The sequence below is a fragment of the Rhodnius prolixus genome, unplaced genomic scaffold (genome assembly GCF_049639745.1).
Source record: "Rhodnius prolixus isolate KJV_2025 unplaced genomic scaffold, Rpr scaffold_9, whole genome shotgun sequence".
NCBI classification, from domain to species: domain Eukaryota; kingdom Metazoa; phylum Arthropoda; class Insecta; order Hemiptera; family Reduviidae; genus Rhodnius; species Rhodnius prolixus.
Window position 1 is genome coordinate 11,101,650 of NW_027411604.1, and position 27,847 is coordinate 11,129,496.

General features: G+C 31.2%; 8 protein-coding genes and 1 long non-coding RNA gene across 18 annotated transcripts in view; 3 read left to right on the forward strand and 6 right to left on the reverse strand.

The window, feature by feature from the left end:
* LOC141454167 (uncharacterized) overlaps positions 1-2,308 on the reverse strand; it is a 197,785-nt gene extending 195,477 nt beyond the window's left edge. For 3 of the 4 annotated variants that reach the window (XR_012458511.1, XR_012458513.1, XR_012458512.1), the window contains exons 1-2: positions 1,598-2,303; positions 449-663 (exon numbers count right to left, since the gene is read on the reverse strand). The gene's annotated coding sequence lies outside the window, so the exon portion shown is untranslated. Of the gene's footprint in view, positions 1-448; positions 664-1,597 lie in introns of all 4 variants that reach the window. The other variant, XR_012458514.1, reaches the window with a different exon arrangement.
* A 2,107-nt stretch (positions 2,309-4,415) lies between these two features.
* LOC141454182 (uncharacterized) lies at positions 4,416-9,155 on the forward strand. 2 transcript variants are annotated; one of them, XR_012458537.1, is made up of 3 exons: positions 4,745-5,120; positions 5,586-5,692; positions 6,636-9,155. It is a non-coding gene; the product is annotated as an uncharacterized lncRNA (long non-coding RNA). The 2 variants fall into 2 exon arrangements; XR_012458536.1 differs by having other exon boundaries at positions 4,416-5,692.
* LOC141454173 (NIF3-like protein 1) lies at positions 6,995-13,975 on the reverse strand. Its single transcript, XM_074128124.1, has 6 exons — positions 13,834-13,975; positions 11,588-11,996; positions 11,406-11,514; positions 10,404-10,459; positions 9,956-10,091; positions 6,995-9,870 (listed from the first exon to the last, which is right to left on the reverse strand). The coding sequence occupies exons 2-6, from the start codon at positions 11,987-11,989 to the stop codon at positions 9,602-9,604; spliced, it is 972 nt and encodes a 323-aa protein (XP_073984225.1). The 5' UTR covers positions 11,990-11,996; positions 13,834-13,975; the 3' UTR covers positions 6,995-9,601.
* On the reverse strand, positions 12,740-13,840 carry Ciao1 (cytosolic iron-sulfur assembly component 1). The gene has a single exon (XM_074128122.1). The coding sequence runs from the start codon at positions 13,780-13,782 to the stop codon at positions 12,775-12,777; it is 1,008 nt and encodes a 335-aa protein (XP_073984223.1). The 5' UTR covers positions 13,783-13,840; the 3' UTR covers positions 12,740-12,774.
* A 120-nt stretch (positions 13,976-14,095) lies between the features above and the next one.
* On the forward strand, positions 14,096-15,004 carry SNRPG (small nuclear ribonucleoprotein G). Its single transcript, XM_074128135.1, has 2 exons — positions 14,096-14,234; positions 14,556-15,004. Exon 2 carries the CDS (start codon positions 14,591-14,593, stop codon positions 14,819-14,821), a length of 231 nt encoding a protein of 76 aa, XP_073984236.1. The 5' UTR covers positions 14,096-14,234; positions 14,556-14,590; the 3' UTR covers positions 14,822-15,004.
* Positions 15,005-15,334: 330 nt separating this feature from the next.
* On the forward strand, positions 15,335-22,758 carry LOC141454174 (uncharacterized). Of its 4 annotated transcripts, none has more exons than XM_074128127.1 (6): positions 15,335-15,461; positions 19,942-19,993; positions 20,133-20,547; positions 20,623-20,731; positions 20,811-20,946; positions 22,617-22,758. In XM_074128127.1, the coding sequence occupies exons 2-6, from the start codon at positions 19,953-19,955 to the stop codon at positions 22,747-22,749; spliced, it is 834 nt and encodes a 277-aa protein (XP_073984228.1). In that variant the 5' UTR covers positions 15,335-15,461; positions 19,942-19,952; the 3' UTR covers positions 22,750-22,758. The 4 variants fall into 4 exon arrangements, 3 of the variants coding, with proteins under 3 accessions (XP_073984228.1, XP_073984227.1, XP_073984226.1); XM_074128126.1 differs by lacking the exon at positions 15,335-15,461 and adding an exon at positions 19,389-19,525; XR_012458515.1 differs by lacking the exon at positions 15,335-15,461 and adding an exon at positions 19,468-19,605 and having other exon boundaries at positions 20,811-21,040; positions 22,617-22,755.
* Positions 17,597-19,305, reverse strand: RpS21 (ribosomal protein S21). Its single transcript, XM_074128134.1, has 4 exons — positions 19,146-19,305; positions 18,937-19,072; positions 17,737-17,792; positions 17,597-17,655 (listed from the first exon to the last, which is right to left on the reverse strand). The coding sequence occupies exons 1-4, from the start codon at positions 19,193-19,195 to the stop codon at positions 17,646-17,648; spliced, it is 252 nt and encodes an 83-aa protein (XP_073984235.1). The 5' UTR covers positions 19,196-19,305; the 3' UTR covers positions 17,597-17,645.
* Positions 22,759-22,874: 116 nt separating the features above from the next.
* Phf5a (PHD finger protein 5a) lies at positions 22,875-23,599 on the reverse strand. The gene is made up of 3 exons (XM_074128133.1): positions 23,440-23,599; positions 23,142-23,332; positions 22,875-23,049 (listed from the first exon to the last, which is right to left on the reverse strand). Exons 1-3 carry the CDS (start codon positions 23,489-23,491, stop codon positions 22,960-22,962), a joined length of 333 nt encoding a protein of 110 aa, XP_073984234.1. The 5' UTR covers positions 23,492-23,599; the 3' UTR covers positions 22,875-22,959.
* Positions 23,600-23,640: 41 nt separating this feature from the next.
* On the reverse strand, positions 23,641-26,574 carry eIF2Bbeta (eukaryotic translation initiation factor 2B subunit beta). 3 transcript variants are annotated; one of them, XM_074128118.1, is made up of 3 exons: positions 25,796-26,568; positions 24,746-25,242; positions 23,641-23,659 (listed from the first exon to the last, which is right to left on the reverse strand). In XM_074128118.1, exons 1-3 carry the CDS (start codon positions 26,354-26,356, stop codon positions 23,656-23,658), a joined length of 1,062 nt encoding a protein of 353 aa, XP_073984219.1. In that variant the 5' UTR covers positions 26,357-26,568; the 3' UTR covers positions 23,641-23,655. The 3 variants fall into 3 exon arrangements, with proteins under 3 accessions (XP_073984219.1, XP_073984217.1, XP_073984218.1); XM_074128116.1 differs by lacking the exon at positions 23,641-23,659 and adding an exon at positions 24,530-24,662 and having other exon boundaries at positions 25,796-26,574; XM_074128117.1 differs by lacking the exon at positions 23,641-23,659 and adding an exon at positions 24,592-24,652 and having other exon boundaries at positions 25,796-26,571.
* Between the last annotated feature and the right edge of the window lie 1,273 nt (positions 26,575-27,847).

The following is a 27,847-nucleotide window of genomic DNA, read 5'->3' on the forward strand; positions in this document are numbered from 1 at the left end:
GTCTTCCTTCTTTAAATTTTTCATTGATACTGAACAAATATCAAAGTAATACAAATCTTATGAAATTATTTTAATAATTATGGAAACAATGTTGGTACGGGAGATGAAAATTCTTTATACATCTCCATAATTTGTATTAATAATTCACTGTTTACAATTAATGTACCTAAAGTTTCCATTAGTAAATACTAAAAACTAACGATTTTTATAAGATGAAGATGAGGTTGTCAAAAATTTAAAAGCCACGGTAGCCGAGCGGTTAGAGGTGAGACCTGCGAAGCTAATACGTATTGTGGTACTGGGTTCGATTCCCAGTCTTAGGTCTTGGAATTTATTTAATGGTTAATATGAGTAATTTACAGTAAAGTATGTTTGCTAGTCGCCTCCGTCCACGACACCTAAGTGGTAGTTAGACTTGAAAATATAGGAATCACTTTACTCTACTTACTTGTCAACAATTCTAATGTTCCCACCCATGCTAATCCGTTGTATCCATCAATGAACAGTAAGACTTCAAACTTCTGCATTTACTTGATGCTAATATGAAGATATTCACTCAAGACCAGAGGTAATTAAAGGAAGCAGAGAAGAATACCCAAACTGTTTTTTTTTAACTCTTGAAGCATTTCTCTTATTGAAGACTAGAATAACTGCAAACGACTACTGAAACAAATCAGCATTTACAAAGAAATATAAGATACTCGATTACAATAACTTAACCATAAAAAATATTTTAGGTCGATGCACCAGTAAGTGTACACCAACGAATTCTAGTGGGAGCATTCACGAATTTCTCTCGCAGGACTTACATATTTATTAAATTTTCATTAAACATAGTATTTTTACTAAAATATAGTGTCAGGTATTATAAAATGATTCAATTGAAAGAAGTGTAAGAGCTTTCTCAAAACCACAAAATAAAATCGGGAAAAAAGGATTTCGCTTGGTGTAGGATAAAAGGGATTTTGAGGTCATTATGAATGGTAAGATCAACGCAAACCGAAGAGCATTTACTATTTTCCCAAAGATTCTTGATTAGGGAGACTGGATTCGTTGACAGTTGGAAAAGTAGTACCCTAAGATTTCTGTCCTAAGTATACATTGCTGCAAAAGCAACAGCTATAGCAGTCTATTATTTATTACAGAGTTTTTAGCTATTGTTCAAGAGGCTTAAAAGAAGTTTAGATTGCGGTGTTAGCTTCCCTTCATTCGGTCTACTGAGAGAGATGTGGTGAATCTTTAATTGAGAAACAGTTTCATGAATGTGTGGGAGAATTTCACGGACCCATAGAGACACAAGTCTGTGAAATCTAGGGCCATCAAAAGGCTTCAGCTCAAGGAGGGAAGCACATAGAACGCGAGACGTACGCTTGATGGATTTTACAAGAAAAATGTTTCAATACAAGCTCTAGATTTTAATAATATAATGAAAGTACTTATTAATAGAAAATCGTAAATGCTGTTCAAGAGAAATTACGAAAAACCAGGTTTAGTAAATTTGTATTATATTTCCAAGTTTTGCGCCAACCTCCTTATATTAAAGGTGAGAATTAATGCTCAAATTTAAAGGTCCAAGTGAAAAAGATAAGCAAAATACCTTATGAAGCCGTTGCAAAAGCAAAGGTCTTGTTCACACAACACTTGCTCCAACAAGTACTTCTCATTCTACTTCTGCTTGCAGGCACTTCTACCCCCTTTATTCCTGTTACAAAATAGTCAATAACTATTGGCAGCGAAATACCGAGGTACTAACTTCATATCAGTTCTATCTACGAAGCCATTTAATTTTTCATCTGAACTGCCGAAATCACCATCATGTATAAATACCATAGTTTCGGTATATTTCACACCTTTTTGAAGCCCTAAAATCTATGATACATACATATTGTCATCTTGTTATTTTTTCTTACACTTGTTAATTATACGTAATTTATAAGTAAAACAATAACAAAAACGATTCTCCCAAAATATATAAACAATTGTAATTATAATTAATGTAATACATACATAGCTTACTTAATATCATTAAATAAGATTCCTTTTTATTAAATCTATACCCTTTGATTTAATGATCGCTCGGTTATGCTGTTAATGTAATATAAGAAGTCTATGTATTGTACACGTCTAACTCGTTCTACAAGCGAATTAAGCTTATCGTACTCATCTTCCTCGTCTTGAAATCTTGTCTTGTGGTTTTCCTTACTTCATTTTGACATGGAACTAACTCTACTCAAACTTCACCTTTTATAGGTCAGTGTTGCAAGACACTGAACAGACTTTGTGAGAGAGGTTACGGTGGTGTTATCCAAAATATTAAGGAATTGTCAAACATCTGTAAAAATTATGAATATAAAATAATTGAAATCTAGTACTTGTTTAAAGGTTCTATATGTTATTATTTTTTTTTTTTAATTCAGTGATAGTTATATTTTAGAACTGAGAAGTTGGAAATGTATTTTATGCGGGGAGTGGGCACGAAATTTAAAATATGGACGTTGTTGCATTCCCACCGAAATAATCATTGTTAAATAAAATATGGATGAATATGTTAGTCAAATCATTTCAAAAATTCGAAATGAGTAATATCTTTAATTTTTCTCCTAATTACTCAGGAACTCAGGATTGTGTTTTTAATAGTAATTATTAAGACCAGGGCTGATTGTGTAAGCTAGATCCATCTATTTAAAAAACATGAAGAAAAAACGGTTAGAAAAGGTGAACGTTACTCATAATTTCGCCAGAATACTCATGTTTCCGTATAAGGCAGTTAATATTAAGAGCAAGGGTACATTATGTAAGCTAGGTCAATCAATTTTGAGAAACAAGAAAGAAAAACCATTGGAAAAGGTGGATCAGCAGTCTTCCTGGAAACAATTACTCCTATACGAGTATCCAATGGTATTTACTTCTTGTGTTTCGAGATTGATCGACCCAATATGCACAATGTAGCATTAGTATTAATAATAACTATTAAATACAGGAGCAGCATCATTCATTTCTGTAGCATTGTCTTATTATTAAATATCATATACTGAAACCACTGCATCTCATTGAAATTGGGATAAAAGTTCAATTTTTCCAATTGTTTTTACTTTCTTTTTTTCAAAAATGATAGACTTTACAATTACAATCTAGCATTGGTCTTAATACTATCAAATAAGCAAAATTAGACGACAATTTTGACTTTTTCTCAGGTTTTTTACCTCTTACTTTTAAAAAAAGATCGTACCTATATGTACATTTTACCATCAGTCTTAACTATCAAATACAAAACAGGAGTGATCAAGTGAAATTAGATGTCGATTTCTACTTTTTCCAATGGTTTTACTTCTTGATTTTCAAAATAGATCGGCCCAACTTATACAATCTAGGAATGCCTTTAATATTAACTATCAAATGCAGAAACAGCAACATTACCGTTAAATTTAGAGACTATTTCAACTTGTTCCAATGATTCTTACTTCTTGTTTTACAAATCATATGAATCGAAAATTTAACAACTTGAATTGACCTTACGTATTGTTAACAATCAAATACAGGAGCAGCAGTACTTAGGCGAAATTAGGCCAGAACTTCAACTTTTTCCCACGATTTTTACTTCATACAGTTCTGAATAGATCGTACGTACATGTAAATTCTTACATCGGTCTTAACAAAACCTATCAAATACGAACCAGGAGTGTTCGAGTGAAATTAGATGAAGATTTCCTTTTTTTCCAATAGTTTTTCCTTCTTGTTCGAACCCACTTGTACATTCTAACATCGGCCTTAATATTAACTATTAAATTCTGAAACACCAGCATTCCAGTGAAATGAGGAGAATATTTCCACTTTTATCAATGGTTATTATTTCTTGTTTTTCAAAATAGATCAACTCCACATGTACAATCTAGGTTTGCCTGTAATATTAATTATCTAATGCAGAAACGGTAGCATTCCAGTGAAATTAGAAGATGATTTCAACTTTTTCCAATGGTTTTTACTTATTGTTTTTCAAAATAGAATGAGCCAATTGTCACAATCTTGCATTGGCTTATCAAACACGGAAACAGCTGGGTTCATGTGAAATAAAGAAATAAATTGAACTTTTTCTAATGGATTATACTTTCTATTTTTCAAAATAGATCGACCCTTCATTTGTAATCTTGCATTGACTTTATTATTCACTATCAAATACGAAATTGCTGCATTCTAGTGAAGTTAGGAAAATATCTCCACTTTTTGCAGAAGTACATTAGAATTAATTAGAAGAACATTAGATTTATTAGCAACCTTTTACTCCACATCTTCATCTTCTTATAAAAATCATTAGTTTTTATTGATTTACTTATGGAAATTTTACTAACGTTACTTGTAAATAGTGAATTATCAATACATCTTATGGAAATTTTTTAAGAATTTCCTCGCTTGTTTTACCCATAATTATTAAAATAGTTTCACAAGATTGGTTGGTTCAATCATAGCTTGTGAAGAGAGTGGAATTTATTTTGGTATTTGCTCTGTTTAAATCAAAGAATAAATCAGAAATTCAGGTTGTTAAGTTTAAATTAAAGAAATTGGGCAACTTATTAGAAATTCTATGCATACTGTTCTTGCTTTAAAATTAAGAATGGGAAAAATAGACGTTTTAAGAGCATGCTTATGCTTTCTAGCGGCGGTTGCTTGAACTAGAATGATGTATTACATGGGAACTAGTTTCCGTGATCACCGCTAGGTAGCGCAAACATTTACTTTGACACTATTAAAATAAACATTATATAACCTAACCAAACAATTGTCCATTAAGGCAGTGGGGTAAAAAAGTAATTCGGTTGTGTCCAAATATTCTCTTTATCATGTAGCAACAGTAATAATTTGCTTTACTTATTAAATGTTCTTCACGCACGTTGATAAACATTTTATATAGAAATGTCCATGTTTAAAATTAATGTTTACCTCATAATTTGATGTTTTTTTATTTATGATTGATAGTTTTAAGTTGATGCTGATGTAACTAAGTCAGTGAGAACTTTGCCTACCCTATAGAATTGATTGTATTATCTATTTGCATTAAGCAATAACTTCCTAGGAAATTAAAAAACTTGTTTTTGCATCGTTACTTCGTTAAGGGCTTCTTGCAGGTAAGCAACATTTTTTGTGTATACTTTTCTTGTTAATTGATATGGTTCCAAGACAGTTGATATTAGATGCATTTTAAGTGTACGCATGTATTTTAAAAAGTTTATTTGAGTCTTCATTATTTTGTTTCATAAAAAATGTTTCAACGGTCATAAGTAGATTTAGTTCATAACATAATAATTTTCGGTCGTCCTTATTGCTGCAAAAGTATTGCTTATTAGATTATTTATTTGGAAATTATGAAGTCCCTCTTAAAAATTCACATTTCTTTTATTTTAATATGAGAGTAATCTCCGTGAAATTTAAATTGATAATGTTAAGTTTAATAACTTCGAGGTTCACACCAGTAGTTTTAAATTTTAAGTTATTGAAATATTTATTTCATTATTTTTTTCTAAATATTTGTAAATTAGAATGAAAACAATTGTATTAATAATAGTTTATATCATTTGTATTTTTGTTCTCAGCGTTCTTTCGACATTCTAATGCTAATTCTGAACTAGTTCAATTCAAACTAATGGCTGGATTGATGACAATTTATCCAGTGTAATACATTTTAACTCGTACAGCAACAGTAAGTATATGTTTCAGTCTACAGCATGTTATTTCTCAGTAATGGTTAAGGTATTATATTATCTAAAGATAAATATAAGTAAACAGCAATAGATTAGATACCTAGTAAGTGCAGTGATTTGTCTAAATTCAAATTATCCAGAAGGTACATGAACCTGAATTAACGTTTTTTGAGTGCTATGGTTACAATTTTTACTGTTTTCATCATCTTTGGACATTTTAGTGATCAATTTGTTTTACTGATAAAGTGAATTATTAATTTTATAGACATTAGTGTTGTACAGATTGCACATATAGAATTTGATTGGTCTTTTTACTTCTTCAAAACTGAACTTTTTGCAAAGGGCCGTGTAGTACTATTATAACTCATTTCATTATTTCGAAGGATCTAGCAAATACGACCTTAATTATGAGGTAATTTGCATCCATTCTACTTTGATGTAATAAACTAAACTAGGTTTTCTAACTGTGGAGCTATTTTTCAGGTATTCTTATCTATTCTTTACTACGTTCGAAGTAATACTACATAAACTAAAACTTTTTGAAAGAAGGTTTTAATTTGATTAAAATTTTGTTATATTTTCCAATCACAGAACTATTTCTATTCTGTATTTAAAAAAATTAAAAATTAGAATATTAGTAGCTTGTTTGTTGTACTGTTCAATCAGAGTAATCTTTTTGATTAACAGTAAGTATTTCTATTCTATTTCTATATTTCATTTTCTTTGAAAGAAATGGTTAGATTCTATAAAAAATGATTTAAATTTTCATATCAATGCTTTAGTTTTACTGCAGTGACATTTATTTAATTTTTATTAATACATAATCAATTATTATAAATGTTTTTTTTTTCTTTCTAGGTTATTAATTCAAGCTGAACTCAGTAAAATCTAATTATTTTATGTACATAAGTATTGTTGATTGTACATATTGTTGATTTTCAGATTAAATACCTCTGATACTGGAGTACTGCCTGCAAAACTGTACATCAATAGAAGCCTAAGTGAAATAGACGTAAATCATCTATCCTAGGAAATTTTTGTTAACAATCAATTAATAATACAATAATACTTGTTGTTATTGTATGTAGTATGCACGTTAATTTCACAATGTAAAGTAAGAATTTTTACTTCAAATTGCACGTTCTTTGTTTTTAATAAATTGTTTGTTTTGCTGAATAATAAATATTATAAATTTAAAAAAAGAATCTTGTTTATTTTCATTTTCATCAAAAGAAAAAGTTCAAAAAACTTCGATAGCGAACAGAAAACAAAATGAAAGAAATAATTTCCAAAAATAAAAATAAACTCTTAAAGATGTTTTATTAACATGTTTGTACAGATTTATTGTTAACAAGCTTTTAATTTAAAACAGCAAGGGACGATCTGTTGTGAAAAACAAGAATCAAATACCATTAGAATATGTAGAAATCGTCCACTAATTTCACTCGAACACTCCTGTTTTGTACATGATAGTTAAAATTAAGGCCGATGTAACAATGTAGATGTAGGTACGTTTTTTTTAATTATGAACAAATAACCGTTGGAAAAAGTGGAAATTTTCTACTTTCACTGAATGCAGCGATTTCGTATTTGATAGTTAATACAAGTTAATGCTAGATTACAAATGAAGGGTCGATCTATTTTTAAAAAAATAAAGTAAAATCCATTAGAAAAAGTTGAATTTATTTCTTTATTTCACATGAATCCAGCTGTTTCCGTGTTTAATAAGCCAATGCAAGGTTGTGCAAGTTGGCTCGTTCTATTTTGAAAAACAAGAAGTAAAATTCATTAGAAAATGTAGAAATCGTCTTCTAATTTTACTGGAACGCTGCTGTTTGTACATTTGATAGTTAATATTAAGGCCAATGCTAGATGGTACATGTTGGACCGATCTACTTGAAATGCAAGTAAAGCCCATGGAAAAAGTGGAAGTAGTCTTCTAATTTCACTCAAAAACTCTTGTTTCGATTTGATAATTAATATTAAGGCCGATGTAAGAGTTTTCATGTAGGTTCGACCTTTTTTTAAATTATGAAGTAAAAACGATTACATCAAGTGGAAATGGTCTTCTAATTTTAGTGGTATACAGCTGTTTCTGCATTTGTTAGTTAATGTTAAGGGCAATGCTAGATTACATGTTCGGATAATCTATTTTGAAAAACATGAAGAAATAACCATTAGAAAAAGTGGAAATATTCTCCTTATTTCACTGGAATGCTGGTGTTTCTGAGTTTATAGATGTGGATATTACACCATCGAATTCTGGTGGGAGCATTCACAAATTTCTTACGTATTTATTAAATTTTCTTTAAACATACTATTTTTGCAAAATATAATATGAACTAATTCTTCAATATTATACATGTTAAGTGTTATAAAATGGTATGAAACTATAAAATCGGGAAAACAGGATTTCGCTAGATAATGGATAAAAGGGATTTTGAGGTCATTATGAATGGTAAGATCAATGCGAACCGAAGAGCATTTACTATTTTGTTCATACACAACGAGTAGCCTACACTCGAAATTACCATTGAAAAATTAATAGAAAATTGAGAAAAACTTAACAAATTACACACTCAATACTTCGGAATATATAGAGTGCAAAAAGAGATTTTCTCATTCAACTCAAGACATCGATTTCGACAAAATGTATGCATTTATTTACAAACAGGACATATTCTTGCGGGACTTATCGAAGGCGCAATCATGAGTCCCCTACTCACCACTCTTTACTGTTTAGGTATTCTTCCATAAATTTAGCTGCATACGACACAATTATAGTCTCCTCCAAGATATTAACCAATGCATTACTGACTTACAAACATCTGTAGACGTTCTGTCCCTTAAACTGGTTCTAAAGGTGGTTGCTAAAGCTGTAATCTCTAAAACTAAAGCAACAAATTTTCTCCCTTTGTAGGTTTCGGAATGAAGACCTACGCCTATTAAAACTCAACAACGGGAAACAAAAGGATCATGGAGTGTACTACTTAGGCGTAATCCTTGATTCACATCTCACTTAGAAGCTGTACACCAATACATAACTTCAACAAGCGTACAATCAAATGAAACAGTTATACCCATTAATTAAAAGAAACAATGAGTTTCTGAGCGGTGTGCTCAAACACTCCTGCCCTGTAATGCTGTACAATACGGCTGCCAGTCTGGATTACACTTAGCAAAACTCTGACGAAAAGACTGCATACTTTTCAAGATAAAGAACTAAGAACGCCGAATGGTTCACTACAGACGCACAAAATTCACAAACTTGATATTCAAGCCATTCACACTCACATTACTAAACTAACATATCACTTCTCACCCTTCACACACTGCCATCCACATCTCATTACCACCATTGTGAGAGCCTACAGCCTCAAGAAGGCTGAAATCAAGACTTTATATAAAAAAAAAATATGAAAATATTTACAAACACACAAAAATGGGAAAAATAATGGTGAATATACGAATTAACTGAGGGGTTAGCAAATACTGGATTCCTAGCGGAGATCACGTGTTCGAATCCTGCTACTGGACCTTCGACTTTCTCTTCTAAGGAAATAAAAACTATTGTGAATGTAAATTCCTAAATTTGTTGTATTTGATCCAGTATCGTAGAATCGATATCATATGAGATCCGAATGTTTTCCTATCCGAATGTCATGAGCCAATATTGTATCCCCCAATTAAATCACACATCATTCAAATTGTCTCAATGACTAACTATATCTTGTTTTTGAATAGCTTAATTTATTCGTTTTCAATGTGTAGGCATAAAAAAAACTGGGTTAAATGCTTCAACTTACATTGAGAATAATTTTAAAGATAAACTTTGTTTTTAAGGTTTACAAAAATATTTGATTATGAAGAAGTAATTCAAATTAATATTTCGTATACATTAATCATATTTAAATGGTAGTTATTGGATCTTTGTCTACTTGCGAAACTGAAACATTTGCAGCACCTTCTAGTAACTTCTCCAGATTACGGCACATTTTCTTTAAAAAACCCCTTTCCGAATCACTATGATTAGTCAAAATTACTGTTACACCATTATGGTTTGCTTCAAGTAAATCATGATGAAACATTTCTCCAGTAACATACAAGTCGGCTCTTACTCCCTTCAACAGAGAACCTCCTGAACCAGGTACTAATGCGATACACTCTACAGTAGAGTCTAGAAAATTTATTAGGATAGATTAGAAAATTGCATCATCAAAGGATAATTTAAGATAAATAAATTCAATATTATTAAAACCCACCTTGATTTTTATCTTTTCCAAAAGCAATTCTGACATTTGATAAGCCCGTATGCTGCTTTATTAACTCAACACATTTATTTAAACTAATATAATTTACATACAGTAATCTTCCCATTCCAGTTCGTTGATCCATTTCCTGTTTAAAAAAAAAGTAGTTTATAAAAAAACTAAGATTAGGCCCAAGTAAGTCAAGTACATTTAATTTAACACTAACCCAGCTTACAGTAAGTAAATTATTTTCCGTTACTCACTAAGTATGTACCAAATTTGAGTTTTTGTAGTTAATGTTAGTAGCGTATTTCGGTGTGCTTTTTTGTTTTGTACCCTTTTTTAAAGGTTGAAGTAAATATTTAAAAGGTGGATAAGTCCGCAGTGCTGGATAAAAGAGCTGACTTTATCTAGCAGTGCAGACCTAACCACATTTTCAAAAATTTAAGTAAATACTTACCTCATTTGTGTTTGGTATTAAAGGAGTCTTCCCTAATTTATCGCATAAATGCGAACCTAGAAAACAAGGAAAAATAAACTTACAAATGTGATTATACGAAAAAAAAGTACATTAAGGGGTTCTCCACTGAAATCCCTAAAAGCATCGTAAGTTTGGTGAAATCGTCTTAAGCTTTATCCAACACAGAGAAATGAAAATCTATCAAAATTACATCCCACAACCTTTCTTATACTGTGTCTCTTGATCTCAGCTTCCTTGTTCTTAGAATGGATAATTAGAAACTTTGATTTTTTTTTTTCTTTACTCTATACTACTCTCCACCTGTGGGAAGCCCAATGAGCTAGAAATTACTGGCCATGACAATAACTACTCATCTTTACTATTTTTAACGCCTTTGAAAAATATTTACTTCGAAGGCTCACTCATTGGTTGTTAAGTGGGCCTGAGGTATTCGCAAGTTATTCAAGAAAGCTGTTTGCTTTTTAGTCGCTTAGGAAGGAGCAAGAGGAAAGTGAGAGGAAATCAGCCTTGCTTGAAGCTTTTCCTCTTCAGGAATCTTCATACAATAAGGATCTTGCAGTCACAATTTACTGCAATTGCAAAATCCAAATCATAAAATATGTAAGTGAGTAATAAAGAGAAATATAAAGGACCTTGAAATCTAAGTACAACTTTACTAACTGGGAAGGCCCGCAGTATTAGGATATAAATTCGCTATCCACATACCTCCATCTGCATATCAAATTGATATTGTACGATCGGTATTATCGGTAAAGCTCAACTGAAATAATAGACCTTAATTTATTTCTATTTTTAAATTGCTTGAGAGGATGTGTCAAATTATTAAAAGGGGAAAAATAAATTCCAATATTGCATTCTTAAAATACCCGGCTTCTGAATATTTAAAAATGTACATAAATATGTGCTAAACAGTACCAGTTAAAAATTATGTGCAAGTAATTTTTTAGGTGATGAAAGAAAATAACCTAATATGCAACTTACTAAATGCATCTCCTAACCAGTCCGTAACACCTCCATAAACTGCATCCCAAGAAGTATGCGGCGAATATACAGCAATCCTATTCTCTAAACATTTAGCAATAATGCGTTCCTGAAACATATAGTATTTATTTTAATAATATTAACGATAATAATGAATTGCAAATTTAAATTTAGTTACTCACTTTCCATGACTGCTGGGTAATCCGTTTCAAAGGAACAAAAATTGGTGGATGATATGACACAATTAAATTAATTTTTTTTTCTACAGCTTCTTCTAAGACTGTTTCAGTTAAATCATTAGTTAGCATAATATTTGTGATCAATGTGCTTGTAGTTGGCTCCAATAAGAGGCCAACATTATCCCATTTTTCAGCAAGACTAGGATCAGCAAACTGTTCCAATATTTCCACCATTTTTGATAGTTTCAATCCCTTAAATGTATTTACAGCCTTCTGTTCACCACTCATTTTAAATTGAAGTTCTGCTATCGTTGTCAATATATTTTTAGTTGTAAAAATATATGGCTTTGTTTTAGTCAAAAAACATTTAGTGCCGTATGTCAAGCATCTAATATTCAAAGCCATCAATCATCTGAAAAAGGAATTTTCTTATTAATAGAAAAATAGTGGATTTTAAGGGTTATACACGTCAGTTTCGCAAATTTTCCTTAAAGCTGTTAATAATTGTTTAAATGATGAATATTCCAGTTCAAGGCGTTGAATGTAGCTAACTTGTTCACTTGTTCATTTAAACAAAATTGTAATAGAAAGAAAAGGAAACTTATTTTTTTATTATTAACCAAAAGTTGCCATTATTTTTTGGTAAATCTACAAAAATATATTCTAAAGAGTCTTACACTGAAAACGAAGCTAATTAAGAAAAATATTTAATTTTTTAAAGCATTAATTTAGAATGATATGCTCATATTGAAGGCTATTAATAATACACTGTATGCCAGTACTGCACTTTTTCATTGAACATACAAAATTTCTAGTTGAAAAGACGTATAATGTTAATCTGCTTGTACAAAGTTTATGACAGTAAATGTCTATCAATGAAGGTTAATTTACCCACAAGAGTAATGTAATAATTAAAAAAAACGCAAGATACTTGGGTTTTTAAATATTAGGCTTTTTGGTGAGTTTATGACGATCCACCGGACAGTTTTAATATTGTAGTGAAGAGTTCTCTCGATCGTTAATAGTCCAATTATTTAACGATGTAGAGAAAACATTTGCAGGATTTTTCATATCATTTTTTAATAAACAATTCTTAAGAAAATCTGTGAAACATATTAAATATAATTAGGCCAGGAAAGGACCATGAATTAACACTTGTGAACAAAACATAAAAACATTATATTTGTTAATTACAACACTTCTTTGATTTTCCACAACTTAACAAAGGAATCATCACTACCTGAAGCTAAAAGACCATGCTCAGTCGGGTGCCACGCCACAGAATTAACATCTTGCTCATGTGCATGATATTTTGAACAGACAAGTTCAAACATCGGCTGATTAGGATCTGAATCTTCAGCTTCCTTAAATATTCTAATGTTATTATCTGCGCAAGCAGTAGCTATCATTGATGTTAAATGGCACCATGTAACATCATAGATAGGACCGAAATGGTACCCAGCTAAAGTACAGACACATTTCCACGTAGGATAATCACTGTCTGTTCCAACTCCTTCTGCATTGCCTGGAAGATACTCTTTCCAAATTTTTAATGTCTGATCATCACTGCAACTGACTAATCGTTTTCCGTCTTTATCAAATGACAAACTCCATACAGTTGATTCGTGAGACTTTAATGTTGAAATATTAGTCCATTCATTATCAGCTTGATCTTCAGTAAACATTTTAATGGTATTATCATAACTGGCGGACACTACCATATCCAGATAAGGATGCCAGATCACTTTTTTAACGTCCTGAGTGTGAGCATTGAGGACAGCTGAGCATTCATACTCATCATTTTCTGATTCCCAAATCCACACCGATTTATCTCTGCTACAAGTGGCAATAAATTTCCCAGACTGAGACCATGAAACAGATTTCACTTCATTTTCATGTCCTTCTATTGTCGCATTACATTCAAACTGTCCAGAAATATTGTCCCAGATCGCAGTAGTGGCATCAAAACTGGCGGAAGCAAGATATTTGCTGCATGGTGACCAAGATACTTCCCTTATAGTCTTTTGATGACCATCTTGCAATACAGTTTTTAACTTCCACTGATGACTTTGCTTCCCCCAAAGTCTTATGCTTTTATCTTCACCACAAGAAGACAATATCGTACCAAATGGATTCCATTTCACATTCCATACTTTACCAACGTGACCTTTTAAAGTATCGACTAATTCAATATTCATGGTGACCAATTGAAGTTATCATTAAAAATACTGGACATAAAAAAATCTTACCATTTCTTTCCAAAATGGTAGTTCAGAACATTCTTTGGAGATATTTGTACGAACACTTCTAGTTGAATATTAGAATAAGTTATTCAACTAAACCTATAGCTGACTTGTAGAAGATTGCTCACTGCTCAGAAATATTTACCACTTCAATAAGTAAATATAAAATTAATGCAATTCAATGACACGTAATAACCTTTCTAAAACTCTTAGTTCACTAATGAAACCTCCAGCTTCGGCTGCTTTAAGGCGCTAGTTACGAATACCATCCTCCTCTGTAACCTTCCACTAGCCATAGCCAGCGATGCTAAGTTCTAAACTAAACATATAGGTACAAAGTTGGATCAGAAGATTATAGTGAAGTTTTGAGTGCTTAGTTTCTGCATTATTCTTTCCAAAAGATAATAGTAAGTATTAAAACCAATATAATAATGAAATAAGTAAACTTTTGTATCGCATCATTCTCCCAAACTTTTGTAAACTTCATTTTTTTTTATACAAGGAAAGAATAAAAAGTTGATTCGCAGCATAAAATACCTTGAACTTTATAAAGTTCAGAGCAGTAATTGTGAATAACCACAATTAATGCGATTTGTTAAAAGTTTTAATTATTGCCCGGCAACTTTTTGTTTATACTTTTTTTAAGTAAACAAAAAAAGATCCACGTGTTATCTCTTGACTATTTTATTTATGATAAATACTGCTCTTAAAAATATTTTTTTCCTCAGGTTTTGTCTGAAAATTTGTGGTTTTTTCATCTACCATGAGTAAGGCACATCCACCAGAACTTAAAAAATTTATGGATAAGAAATTGAACATCAAATTAAATGGTGGTCGAAACGTTATTGGAATACTAAGAGGATTTGATCCTTTCATGAACATGGTTGTTGATGAATCTTTAGAAGAGAAAAAAGATGGTACAAGACATCCTATTGGAATGGTTGTAATTAGAGGAAACAGTGTTATTATGGTGGAAGCTCAAGAACGAATATAACAGCTAAGAATATTATTGTCTTTTTCATTCATTACTTCATTGATCCAATAATTGTATTTAAGCCGAATATGTTTTTAAAAGTCTTGTACAAGAAATTTAGTTATTTTACTTATAAGGTTTCATTTTTTGAATATTATTTATTTAAGACATCTTTCTTATAAAATAAAGCATTTGTATTAAGTATTTGTTTAAATTATTGACAGAGCTGTTTAAATTCTTAGAGTTTTAGAATTAATTTACGAGGTTTGCGTTCACGAATGGGCTTTCACAAAAGCGTCTTTATCGTTATGAATTGTTTATTTAGCTCCGGGCCTTTAAGTCTGGGTGACTTGGGATTCATCGTTTAGTAAAATTCCCCTTTCAGATTACTTTTTTATTCTACTCGCCTGGATTTGAATTTGAAAATGTTTATTTACAATTTAAAACTTTTTATACAAATATATTTAAAAGGAGGTTTCAGGCAGCATGCCTATATCCTCTCCACAACATATCAACATTTACATTGGGTACCAGTCGAACTTAATGCTAAGGCAAAAGCTAAGGATTTAAGCACTCAATTAGTGCTATGATTTGTAAATTTTGAGGGATCTAATTTTTTCATATTTGCCTCTCCAGTTTTCGTCGCTTCTTTTGCTACCAGGTACACTTTATTATTTTTACATTATCTTTAATGCCGCAATGTTCTCTGTGCCAGATAAAAACTACAGTTGTGCTCCTTACCGTTAAAAAAAGCAAATATCTCAATTATTTGGATTATCGCGGTTTATAATTGGTCCAAGTTATTGATTTATGCAGGTTTGCCAGTTTATTCAGTACACTTCGGCTATCGTCAATAAGCACTATAATCTATTGGTAACAACTATCAGTTAGCTTAATTATATGTTCGAAGGTTTTTTTTTCTTCTATGAGTTCCTCAGTATTGAGATTTTCCTCTTTTAAATATTTCTTTCAATTTCAGCTTCCAACTAGATATATCCCGGATGTGCTCTTCCCTCAGCCCGTAATTTTGGAGGCTTTGTCGGATGCTACCGATCCACTTTTCCTTGGACATTCTTCCACTCTTTTTGTGACCGTACCATTTAAGTTCCTTTTCCTTCACCTTCTGTAGCACATTTTTTGAAACGTGATAAATAGCTTCGATTTCTGCCGTATAAACGGTAGCGTACGTATATAGTCGTGCCTATTCGCCAAATTTAATTTGAGGATCGTATATAGCACTTCCTACTTTATAATCCAACTTGGTTCAATTTTTAAATATTCTATAACTTTGCGGCCAATTTAGTAGCATATATTCTCCGAACATAGCATTCTTAGCGTACGGTATACTAATCTGACAGCTGACTTGCCGATATTGTATCTATTAAAAAGCGGTTCATGATGGGAAGAATATATGGGTACAATACCATTAGAGTATACAATTTCCTTAAAATACTAAATATTTGTAAGACTGTCGGTGAAAGTGGGTGCATTCTTTTTCCTCCAGAAGGTGTGCCAACACTGTAATGGCCTATTCAAGTATATATTTTTCTATCTCTACTCATTATTTTACTTTATATCTATCTGATAGAATTTAGATTCTTTACCTCCGGAATTTCACATGCTTCTGCAAATAAAACATCGACTGGAGTGCTAATTGGAAATCCTATATGTATATATATTCATACTAAATTTGTTTTGTAAAATTTCTAATGGCGTAGAATTCTTTTTAATAACCCCGTATAAAAATCAAACCGAAGTCTAAAAATACCTCAAATGGTAGCTCTGTACATAAAGAAATTTTTGGGTCTGCGGCCCTATGTTTAAGGCATACGGCTCCTCAAACTTTCATGTATTTTCAAATTTTTGCTTCTGTTTGTGATATTATTTTTTCAGTTCATACATAACACTATTGCCCATACGTAAAGCAGATATTTCGCAAATTTAGTTTTCGTTTCCTCGTATATGGAGCTACAGTAGATTTTGTTTCCGATAAGACACTGCTTTTTAGACTGCACTGAGTTTTGAATTATCGAGCAATAAAATCCAGTAACATATTCATTTGCAAAGAATAAAGACGTTCAGGTAAATTAATAGGAGTGGGGGGTACCTGCTAAAACAAAACAGGTCAAAAGCCACTTCCCTAAACACTGGGTATCCCTATAGAGCAGTTTTGCTCTCAACTTGCAATGTAACAACTGAGCTCAGGTCTCCCTGGCATTTTTTTGATTGTACGATTTCACGAATTCTGCAACAATAGTACAGGTGATCCTTGGAAATACATAAGAAATAATTGCCGGGAAGGACTATGAGGTACTTCTTCCGTGTGAGATATATGCACATTTAGTTTCCCTTGCTTTGTGAAAATGATCTTAGGTTGTGAGAAGTATTTTTGGTAATAGACTGATCTGTTTCAGGAAAAAAAAGCTTCAACAGTCAATTTTTTGATGTAAGAGAGCAGTAAGTTATTTAGCATTATTTATTCAATTTCGACGTAGAAAAAGACTTTTTCAAAATACCAGCTTAATTAATGAAAAACACCGCCACCTTCTTCTTGTAGATTGTTACAACGGGAGATCTTAACACTTGAGTTGAACATATCTAATTCCCATATAAATGGATGAAATAATTGACATTATCAGTACCACGGAAAGGAAAATTACCTTTTATTGTAGGTACAGACTTTCACCGTATGAATAACCCAAAAAAAAAGGGAAAATGAGCAATTATTCTGAAACAAAATTCATCTTCGTACAGAAACTGGTAATGAGAGAATACTATTACAAAATTTAAAGATGGTTATTAAAAAAAAAAATCTTTATTTATAAGATATTTAATAAAAACTGCTTCACATATTCCTGAAAAAAATTAATTAAAAAAAAATTAGTTACAGTGAAATTTTTTTTTATAAAATAAAAAAGAATTCATTAATTACTGACTTAGGTAGAATTCCGTCCTTCTTCGCTAACCTCGTGATACAGTCATCTGATTCGCCCTGCAAAATGAAATCTTGTAAACAAAAAGTGTAACATTTGTGAAAACCATCTGAGGCTGAGATCTTTCTTAATCAGTCACTGGCATTCTCCTTTAACTAATTGTTGACCGGACCTTGAAGAATGTAGACTGTACAAGATTCAGATAGAATTCAATAATTAAACATGCAATTAACTTGCAAGTTCAGTATAAAAATAAAACAAGATTTACTAAAATGTAACTTGTTTTTTGTTTTTCCACATTTTATTTTTGGGAAGATATTGCCTGGGCTCAGTTTTTGCACGTATTGAATCGTCAGATTAATCAGATGGTATAGAGAATTTAACTTCGCTAATCTTTCCGTCTCAACTACCTTTGCTGACTGTGAGAAAGGTTAAGGTGGTGTTATTTTGTTTTTCAAAATGTAAAGAATCGTAAATCATTTTTTGTAAAAAATAATGAAATAAAATTAATTGAACCTAGTACATAGTATTTAAGGGTTCTTTATGTTCTGTGCATAAATGATTTGGAACTGTAGGTTGGAGGTGTATTTTATTCGGGGGAGGAGATACATAATTTGTGTAGAAAACCCTGAACTAAGTACAATTGAACAAATGAACTAAGTATAATTCAGTTCTGCGAGCAGGACAGAGAAGTTAAAAGTAGAGGCTGCAAGAAAAAGTACTGACATGAAGTGCCTAGAAATAAGAAGTACTTCTGATTCTGGTTGAAATAAATTTCTAATCAACGAATGAATTAATAAACTAATTGTAGTATAACGTATATTTTGGTATATATCTTAATCGTCTATACTTATAGGTAACTTCTACGTCAATCGAGTGTTAAATAAAAAAACAATATCGATAAAGAAAACTTAAATTTTATTGCACATAACACTCGCGCACTTTAATTTCAATTAATTATTGCAGAACGGACAATAACTTTAGTACATGAAGCCAAAGAAAAAAAAAACAATGACTTTAGTACATGAATTTAAAGAAAAAAAAACAATCTCATTCGACGCTGTAAACATTTCTATCCTGCACGCGACTCCAGATACGTGGCAAATATTGAAAGTTCGGAAATAAGCAAATAATTTAATATTTATGCCTAAACTTAACTACATGCACTTTTAAAGAACCAATATTAAAAATAAAATCATATACCATGCGTCTTATGCTTCCACAAATAGCATACATCTTTGAACGTTCTGTCGCCTGACCAGTAGTTGGATCTACTTCAGCAATGTTTATTTGAATTGATGCATGGTCTTTAGCGTGTATAATTCTGTTACTGGCAGAACTGAAAAAAGAAATGATTATATTTAATATACTCGATTATGTCAAAGCAAAAGCCTAACAAGAGGCATATTTACCATTTCCTTGGACAGTACAAATCCACAAATTCACCAGCGTCGTTTTGCATTGCTAAATAAGAAAATTGTTTTACTCTGAGTGAACAAAAACACAATTTATTGCTACCTAGCACGTGACAGAACCTCCAAACCGTTCAAAAGATTACTACAAGCTTTCATAACCTCATTCTATCACAAATCACTGCCTCTAAAATATAATCGAGTTATAAATATACATATATATATTTTTTTCGTTAAAGATATTTAAAGTTTCTAAATATTCAAAGATAAGTATTAATTAATTTATCCTCATAAAACTTTCAAAGTTGATACAAAAGTTGTTTTTATTTAAATATTTTAACAAACTCAGGCTACTTAGGGTTGCTTTGAAAGTGACTAGAGTAAGTCTGTTTATTTAAAATTGATTTTTTTTTTCCAAAAATGAGTTTTAATAAAAGTACTATTAACTTCAACGATTTAGGTAATTTAGAAAGTAATCGTTTAAAATATATATATATTTACATACAGATAAATATTATCGAAACAAATACAAATTAAACAATTATTTTAATAAGTTAAACAACCATAAATTACTATAGCGTGTTAAAAATCAAATAGCAAAACAGCATGCTAATGACTATACAAGAAATGAATTTGCCGAACAAATTTTCCCATTGTATTTGAAAGTTATTCCTCGCTTTTAGACTTTTGCTTGTCTTCCAAAGTCAATTCTAATTAAAAATTGAAATACTGCTATTATTTTATCGTTTTTGCTCTGATTAATACTTATTTCATGTAGTATACTTTTGTTTTTTAGATGACCAAGAAATGGATCCATATATGGGTTCATTTGCTGCCAAATATGATAGGTAATTAAAGAAATTTTTAAGTAAATTAATTTGGCTGAGCTAAAGTTTGTTACATTCCCCGCATAAATAACATAATTAGTATTACTTTTACAATTTATTTTATATTTTATAATAAAAACATTCTACTTGATTTCTTTAGGGAAGTGTTTCCAGAATTTTCAGAACCAATGGATTATTCTGAATGCATGCCTTTAAGTGGTTCTTCAAAATATAACATAAAACAAGGAATGAAGTTTATAAAAAATGATAAAAAGGCAAACCAAAGATTTCATCCATATACCCAACCTTCAAGCTCCACTACCAGCAGCTTTACTAATCGCCACTCTTTATACCGACCGGGCTCATTGAATGAGAAACAAGCAGTAGATAGTAAAAAAAACAATGCAAAAGATAAAAATAATGAAAATTTCAATAGGAAACAAGTTCGAACAACACATACACCCTTCCGTGTAAATGAACAAAAAATGTCAGTTAATACTGTAAAAAATAAAACAAATACATTCAGATCAAACTTTATTATGAATGAAGATACTAAGAGTTTACGCCAAAGAATGGTTAGAAGCTGTGTCAATTAAAACATAATTTAAGAGTCTCAAAAGTTTTGCTTTAACAGGATATTATAATTTTAGAATCTTCCAGGAAGCAGAATTAGACATTTTGTTGGATCAGTAGATCAAGTTCTGCGATGGCATAAATCTGTGAAAAATTCAGATTTATTTGTTATGTACGAAGCTAATGGTTTGTTATATATAAATGGAAGTAAATAAGTTATCTATCTTTTACTTAACTATAACTAAGAATTTTTAAATATTTTAAGGTATTCTTGAATGCAAGAGAAGTCAAGAAAAAAAGCATCTTTTATTTATTCGAGGCGAGTCAGGACATATTTTACAGGCAGTATTTTATGAGATTGACCGACCTATACCCTTATGTAACGAGAAATCTCCAGTTTTGTTAGTAATCTATTTTTTTTTAATTTGGCAATAAATATAAAAGCAAAACAAAAATCTGATGACTGGCAGAAATGAATTGTAGTTATTCTGCGAAGTAAGTTGATTTCAAGATTTCAGCTTATATAATTCGGATATTGATTTTAAGTAAGTTCAGGTACCTCCTACTTTTTCAAGGCAGAGCCCCCTTCAGCGGAGTAAAGCCATACGTCCAACTGTCAACTAGAGTCTAGGACGGGAGCGAAGTACTCATTAACTATTAACATTTTCTTTAAACACATAAGAAGTAGCGGTCTGAAGTGAGAATTCCCCACCTGTAAATCAAAGCTTCATAACCAACCACTACGACACATACTTTATTTAGTTATTCATCCTTCGCCAAATATATTAAGTGTTTTTTGCTTAAGGTTGCTTATGATAAATAGGTTTTCTGTAATGTTACTTCCATTGTATAGTACTAATCAAATTCATTTCCTTGCCGCACGGAAGTCGTTAGTTTGAAAAGGTGTCTTATTTTATTTCTTTGGCCAAATTCTGCGACCTGGAGGCCACTTTTTCCCTAACGTTAAGTCGTAGATGTCGAATTTTTTTAGCACTACAATTGTATTCAGCAACAATAAAGAAACATATCATGTTTTAGAAACAATTACGTTTTAATTATGTCAGCAATATTTGTCCAATTTTTCTCACTTTTCTTTAACCATGATTGCAGCGCGGGACAGATTTAAAACGAATCTCACAATACTCACCGGTTAGGAGTCAGGAATCTGACATTTCATATTTGTATCCTCAACGCTAGATTTACTTGATTTTTCTTTAGTCGTCATTAAAGAAGTAAAAGGAATTGATGAGAAGGAATCTCTCAATTTGATGATGTGCTTTATCAAATGACTAATGGTCCATTTCTTGCTGATACAAATAGAATGCACTCTGGCGTCGATTCTAAAGACATCGTTATTAATAAATGGAAATTGTTTAGAAACAACAAAGAATTCAAGTTCTTTATTTATAATGTATATATGTCAATTTGTACTTCATTCCAGCATCAAATATTTGTATTTGTCTACTGTAACTGCTTACTAAATGTTCTGATTAAGAACTTTGAAACACGGTTATGAACGATCAACAGTTCGCTTGGTGTTTATGTTTAGTTAACGCATCAACTTTTTTTCCTTACCGATAAAATTTTAAATTATGAGCAGTTTTGGCTTACTGTTGAATAAGAATTTGAAAGAAAGCGACAAAATATTGGAGATGATGTGCTCTAATCTTACTTGAACTAATAAGCTTTATTTTTCATACTTTTGAGACTTGCTCAGTTAATATGTCATCATATATTGTAGTTATAAACCTATGTTATGATAATGCCTGAAATTTATTGCTTTTATTACAACATGGGTACTATAAAAATAAAACTATAATATGTGGTAAACAAAAAAGTATCGAAAGTATGAAAAATAAAGCTTATTAGTATATATATTAGTAGAGGTGAGTTTGGAGCACATCTACAGTAGGTTATAGTAAGCAGTTCGACTGGAATCATTTAATGTATCCTCTTGATAAAGTAAGTAATTTTAATGCATAAATTGGAGAGTATACAAATTTAAGAAACTTTTTTGCAGAATTTCTAAATAAATACCTGAGTGTAATTTGGTTTGTTTTTTTTTATGAAGGGTAACAGGTAGAATGATAGGATTCAGAAAGATGCAAGTATTTGATATTGTTCTGCTAAGTCAAGAAGACTATCAGGCAATCCAACGTTTGTCATTTCTAAGTCAACGTGCCTTAAATGAAGCATTAGAATGAAAAGTAGAAGACGAATTAAACTCTTTTTGATTTTTTACTGAAATTCAAAAACGAATCTTCATAATAAAATAGTAGATAAAATTAAGTTAATTTGTATTCATGTTGAAAAGGAAAAATTAAAAATGTCATGTTGCTAACTATAATTTAAGTAAAAATATAAATACAAAATTTGTGACTTCTTTGGAAAAAAATACAAATAAACAAGTTGCACTATCTTTTTTTGAAACCATATTTTTTTCGTTCGTAGAACAAATCTGTTTTTGAACTGCCTAAGTTTACTATTTTTGGACATCCATCTCTCTGGAAATAAAAATTACATTAGTTGTAATATTTTTTTTTCAGTCTACTGTTTTTAACCTGAGCAAAATATGGTATTAGGTTTTATTACTTACATCTTTTTCCTGAACAGTACATTCCTTGCAATAGTAAGCATCCGATACCCCTGGTCCTCCACATATTACACATCTTCCCTGATATGATCCATAATTACATTCATCGCATATCCTTACTAAAGTGCATGGCCTTACATATGAATCACATATGACACATTTTCCATCACACTTTTCACACAATCGTCCAATAGCTGTCGAAAATAAGAAAGAAAATATTAATGAACTTCAAATAAATCGAATTAATTTGATTTCGTCATAGCATATTTGTTTTTCTACTACTTAACAATGTAGTACCTACCCACTCCCGGTTGTTTTCGACAAAATATCAAATCTGGATGATGTTTGGCCATATTGTTTTGAGAAACTTAGTTCGGTGAAAAGTAAACTTAAGTATTCGTTTTCCACACGAAATGTAAATAACCTCTCAAATTTAAATAGTAGCAATGAAGCCAACTGCTAACTTGTGTAACATTTTAAAAACGATATCCAGTATTTGATTTATTTTGAGATGGTATTAACTATAAAAAAATTATTAGCCTTTTAATTATTACTTTCAAAAGTGTAATAAACACAGAAACTTTTTGTCTGATTAATAGGAGGGGGTCGTAATAAAAAATTAGATGCAAAATCTAAAATTAAGAAAATAATACTAGAGTAATCAATTTTGCATTACGTGTTGTGGACTTCGTTGTTCGAAAAATAAATTAGATTCCTTTTTTAAATTTAAGAATTTAACAAAAAATGTATTCAGCAAGCTGAACTGATTATATAGATTTATAGAGAACTAGAAATTCGAACAATGGAACTAACTTAGGAGTTGATAGATTTTATCTTCAAACCTACAACTATTCTAAAAAGGAGATGCTTAAGGCTTAGGTCAAATCAAAGGCTTAGGTTTAAGGTTTTTAAAAGAGGAAAACCCTTAGAATTTTCATGCCAGTATATAAGGCGTTTAGCACCGTTACCATTACCAAAGACCTTTAGGCACTGAACGAGAAACTCTTAAAAATTGAAATTCACGAATATTGAGGCCAACTGCATGCATTAACTCAAAAATTTGTTTGGTCTTATAAGGATCAAGTGCTCTCTAAATGGTCTATTCTTGGAATGGTATGCAAATTTTTTTAATTGAAATATGAATACTGACAAAACATAGAATAGTTTTTACCAATTATATTTTCCGTACGCAAGTTATTTAATTTATATACAGCATTTATTTAATACTAAACAGTCATTCTCTTAAAAATACTTCAAGCGCCTTTTTAAGAATCTACTAGTTTGCAGACTTTCTAGAGACTTTCCGAACGCGTATCACGACAATATCCAGAACATCTAGGTTATTTAAGGACTTACTCTTTGCAGTAAAAGTTTTAGCTGTAAAGTTTCCAATGAAGAGGCTACTTTCAGACATTAAGGCACTGGAGTAAATTTGCCTTCTTTCTAGGGGAATTTATACCTTTAATATTTAATTTTCTGGGATTAAATTGCTTGCATTCTGAGTACTGCAAAAACTGGAAGAAGCTCATAGCAAACAGGTTTACATAAATAAAACATTTTAAATAAATACATTAATTAAAATATATATTATTGTTTGTAATACATACTATAAATCACCAGTATCTTCTGGGTGATATAATTCGGTTAGCAGTCTGTACACATAAGAAGGTGAATGTCCACCATTGTTTGATATAAACAAGGTGACAAGATCTGGCGGTACATAATCATATACTGGATTATAAACGTGAACCCTAGATAAAACATCTCCATCAGAATATTTAACAACTCCTTCTGGTGAAACAAAAGTATTAAAAGAATCTTCATCATAGGAGCACAGATATTGTGGTGCAAGTTGTTCCAGTGGCGCCAAAACAATGACAGGAACTGAATAATGATGGGCTGCCAACGCTACAACATGTGTCCCGCAAACCGCTCTCAATCCTCCATTAGCCATCACTGTTTCTGTGCCAATTATCACTTTATTCACTCGAGACATTATGGCAAAAATAGCAGAGTCTGATATGACAGTTGTTGGAATTCTTGGTCCAAGACTGCAAGCCATTTTGTGCCCTTCATGAAAAGGTTCTGTAGCGGCAATAATGACCTTAACAAAAAAAAAATTATATATAATATTATATATATTATTCAAATGGGTTAATCATTAACTGATTTGAAAGAAATATGAACGAATGAAGATCTAAAACAAGAATTTCTCGGCTTTTTTCACACGTATTTATCCCACTATTTTTCCAACAGCCTTGATCAGTGTTATGCTAAATCATGCAAAATTACGCAAGAATAGCAACGTGAATGGGATCATTGGACAAGTAATTTTTCTTAAACTTATCTGTTGGGGAAAAAAGTAAAGAACTTTTGGGTTTAATCGTATGTGAATTTTATCACTTCGGTGCAACCATATTTTTTTTTAAATTATTTTTATTTAAAAAAACTGCATCCTGCGACAGATAAAATCAGCGACATAATTTGATTTCAGTGATTAATGAAAAGTACATACAACTGACAAGTAAAATGAAATGTTAATTTGTTCTAGGCAAATAATAGTCAAAATGTCTATTTAATAATGAATAAAATAAAAGCAAATGGTTTGGCTACTTTTCTGTAAACTTAAATTATGAAAAATAAAGGCGCTTACCAACCTCAAACTTTCTAGAAGTTGCAGCTTTTTTAAGGAACGCTTTGACAGTATCATTAGCACCTAAAGTCATAATAATTTCATTAGAATGAATATGTTCTGAAGCTTGTTGCGCAATATTTTCAGCACTAGATTCCAGTTCGATTTCAAATTCATTAAGATGATCAATAATCGCCAACTTTAACTGAGGCAACTCCTTTTTATAATCATCACTATATCCCTCGCTGGTGACAATTTTATGAAGTGACTCTTCATAACTGTCATCTTGTTTGTTCTTCAACAAAGTAACATACTCTTCTCTAATTATCTTTAGTATCCTTCTTACCATATTTGCAACAGATGAATGTAACGGTGTATTTTTTGTAATGGTTCTACCATGAAGTTTAATCATGTGGATAAGTTCATTAGCTGTCTTCCAGTTGGTGTTGGAAATTATCTCTTTGAACAATTTAACTGTTTCAAGTGTAACATCACTCCCACAAATTCGTTCGTACTTAATATCAAGAATAAAATCCATAACTTCTGAAGTGATATCAAATCTCTTTACCTCCGTCATTTCTGTCATTAAGAAATGAAATAATCAAAAATAATTCACAATTACAATGGTAGTTTATAACCTTACGTACTAAGCAGTCATATGATTACGATTGCTTTACTTTAGAGCATTCTACTGGCATTAATATAAACCAGGGGTGAGCAACCTTTTTAATCAATGGGCCAATTTAAATTTTAATTTTTTTTGGCGGGCCGCACATAGATTAACTCTTATTAATAATTTACGAAACTTCGTACGAAACGCATCGCATGTTTGAACAAGTCACCGACAAGTGTGTATCTCGTCACAAAAAAATCGCGCAGACGCGGCGAGTTCGTATTGCATGTTAAAAAACGTCGTCGACAAGTAACTCGCCATAAAAAAATATTTAGGTTTAGTATGTACGTACTACCATTTTATTATAATTAATTTTATAACAATATATTGATGGGAGAAAGTCGATAAAATAAATAATTTTAGAAATGCTTGGCGGGCCGCGAGTTGCTCATCCTTGATCTAAACCAAAGAATACAGCAAAATAGAGCATGAGAATATAACTAAAGATCCTGATTCCTGTAATGTAAAGGTTATTGTTTTGAGCAAGGGCCTTCTGTTCTCTTTCGTTTACTCTAATTTCTGAAACAAAACAATCCTCATACAATTAAAGATAGTCCTCAGAACGCTTTCAATGAATAGTAATTGCTTTTGGATGGTTTGATATTACTGCAATTTCTGAAATTGAAACTCAATAAAAAAAGTGCTCTGAGAAGGTCTTAGATTATTAAGTGCCTTAAAAAAAATTAAATATATTTTTGTCTTAACGCACTTAGGGGTAGCCACGCTCCTATTGCTGTAAACAGGAACTAAGTTATTAAATAAAAGAGCTAGACACTACTTAATGATAATAAATGCCATACAGGAAGCACTAAAATAGTACATTTAAAGTCAGCACAATGACCGGTAAAATTACGAAGAACGAAATATTGGAACATAGTCCAATTCACCATAATTAGCACCCTATGACTTGTACACATTTTCGAATCCGATACCAGCCGGACAGGTGCTTTGCTCATCCTCCAGTAACGCATTGGTGCCTAAACAATGAGATTCGCTTGCCTAAGTCATTTAATTAATAACGGGTATACACCTTTTCTCAATTTAAGTTCATAAATTGTACGAACATGATTGTTTACAGTCAAGTAAACTACTATTGGACTCAAGGCGCCACTGAAGCTAAAATTTTAAAGGCACACTAAGTTAGGATCTTGTAAAAAATTCTTAGTACGACATTCGACCATAGTTCTGATATTATGTAGAATACAGTTTTAGAAATTTGAGACCCTAGCACCTTTTTCGTAGTTAGACGTAAATACTCAGGAGTAGTATTTAGGTTTTTTTTTCTAATTATAGCAAAATAATTTTAGAACACAGAGCTAATAAAATTTAGTCCTGGGCCGGCTATTTCATTTTCATTGTAAAAATTTTTATCTTAGCTTCGAATGTGATGTAAAGAGAAATGTT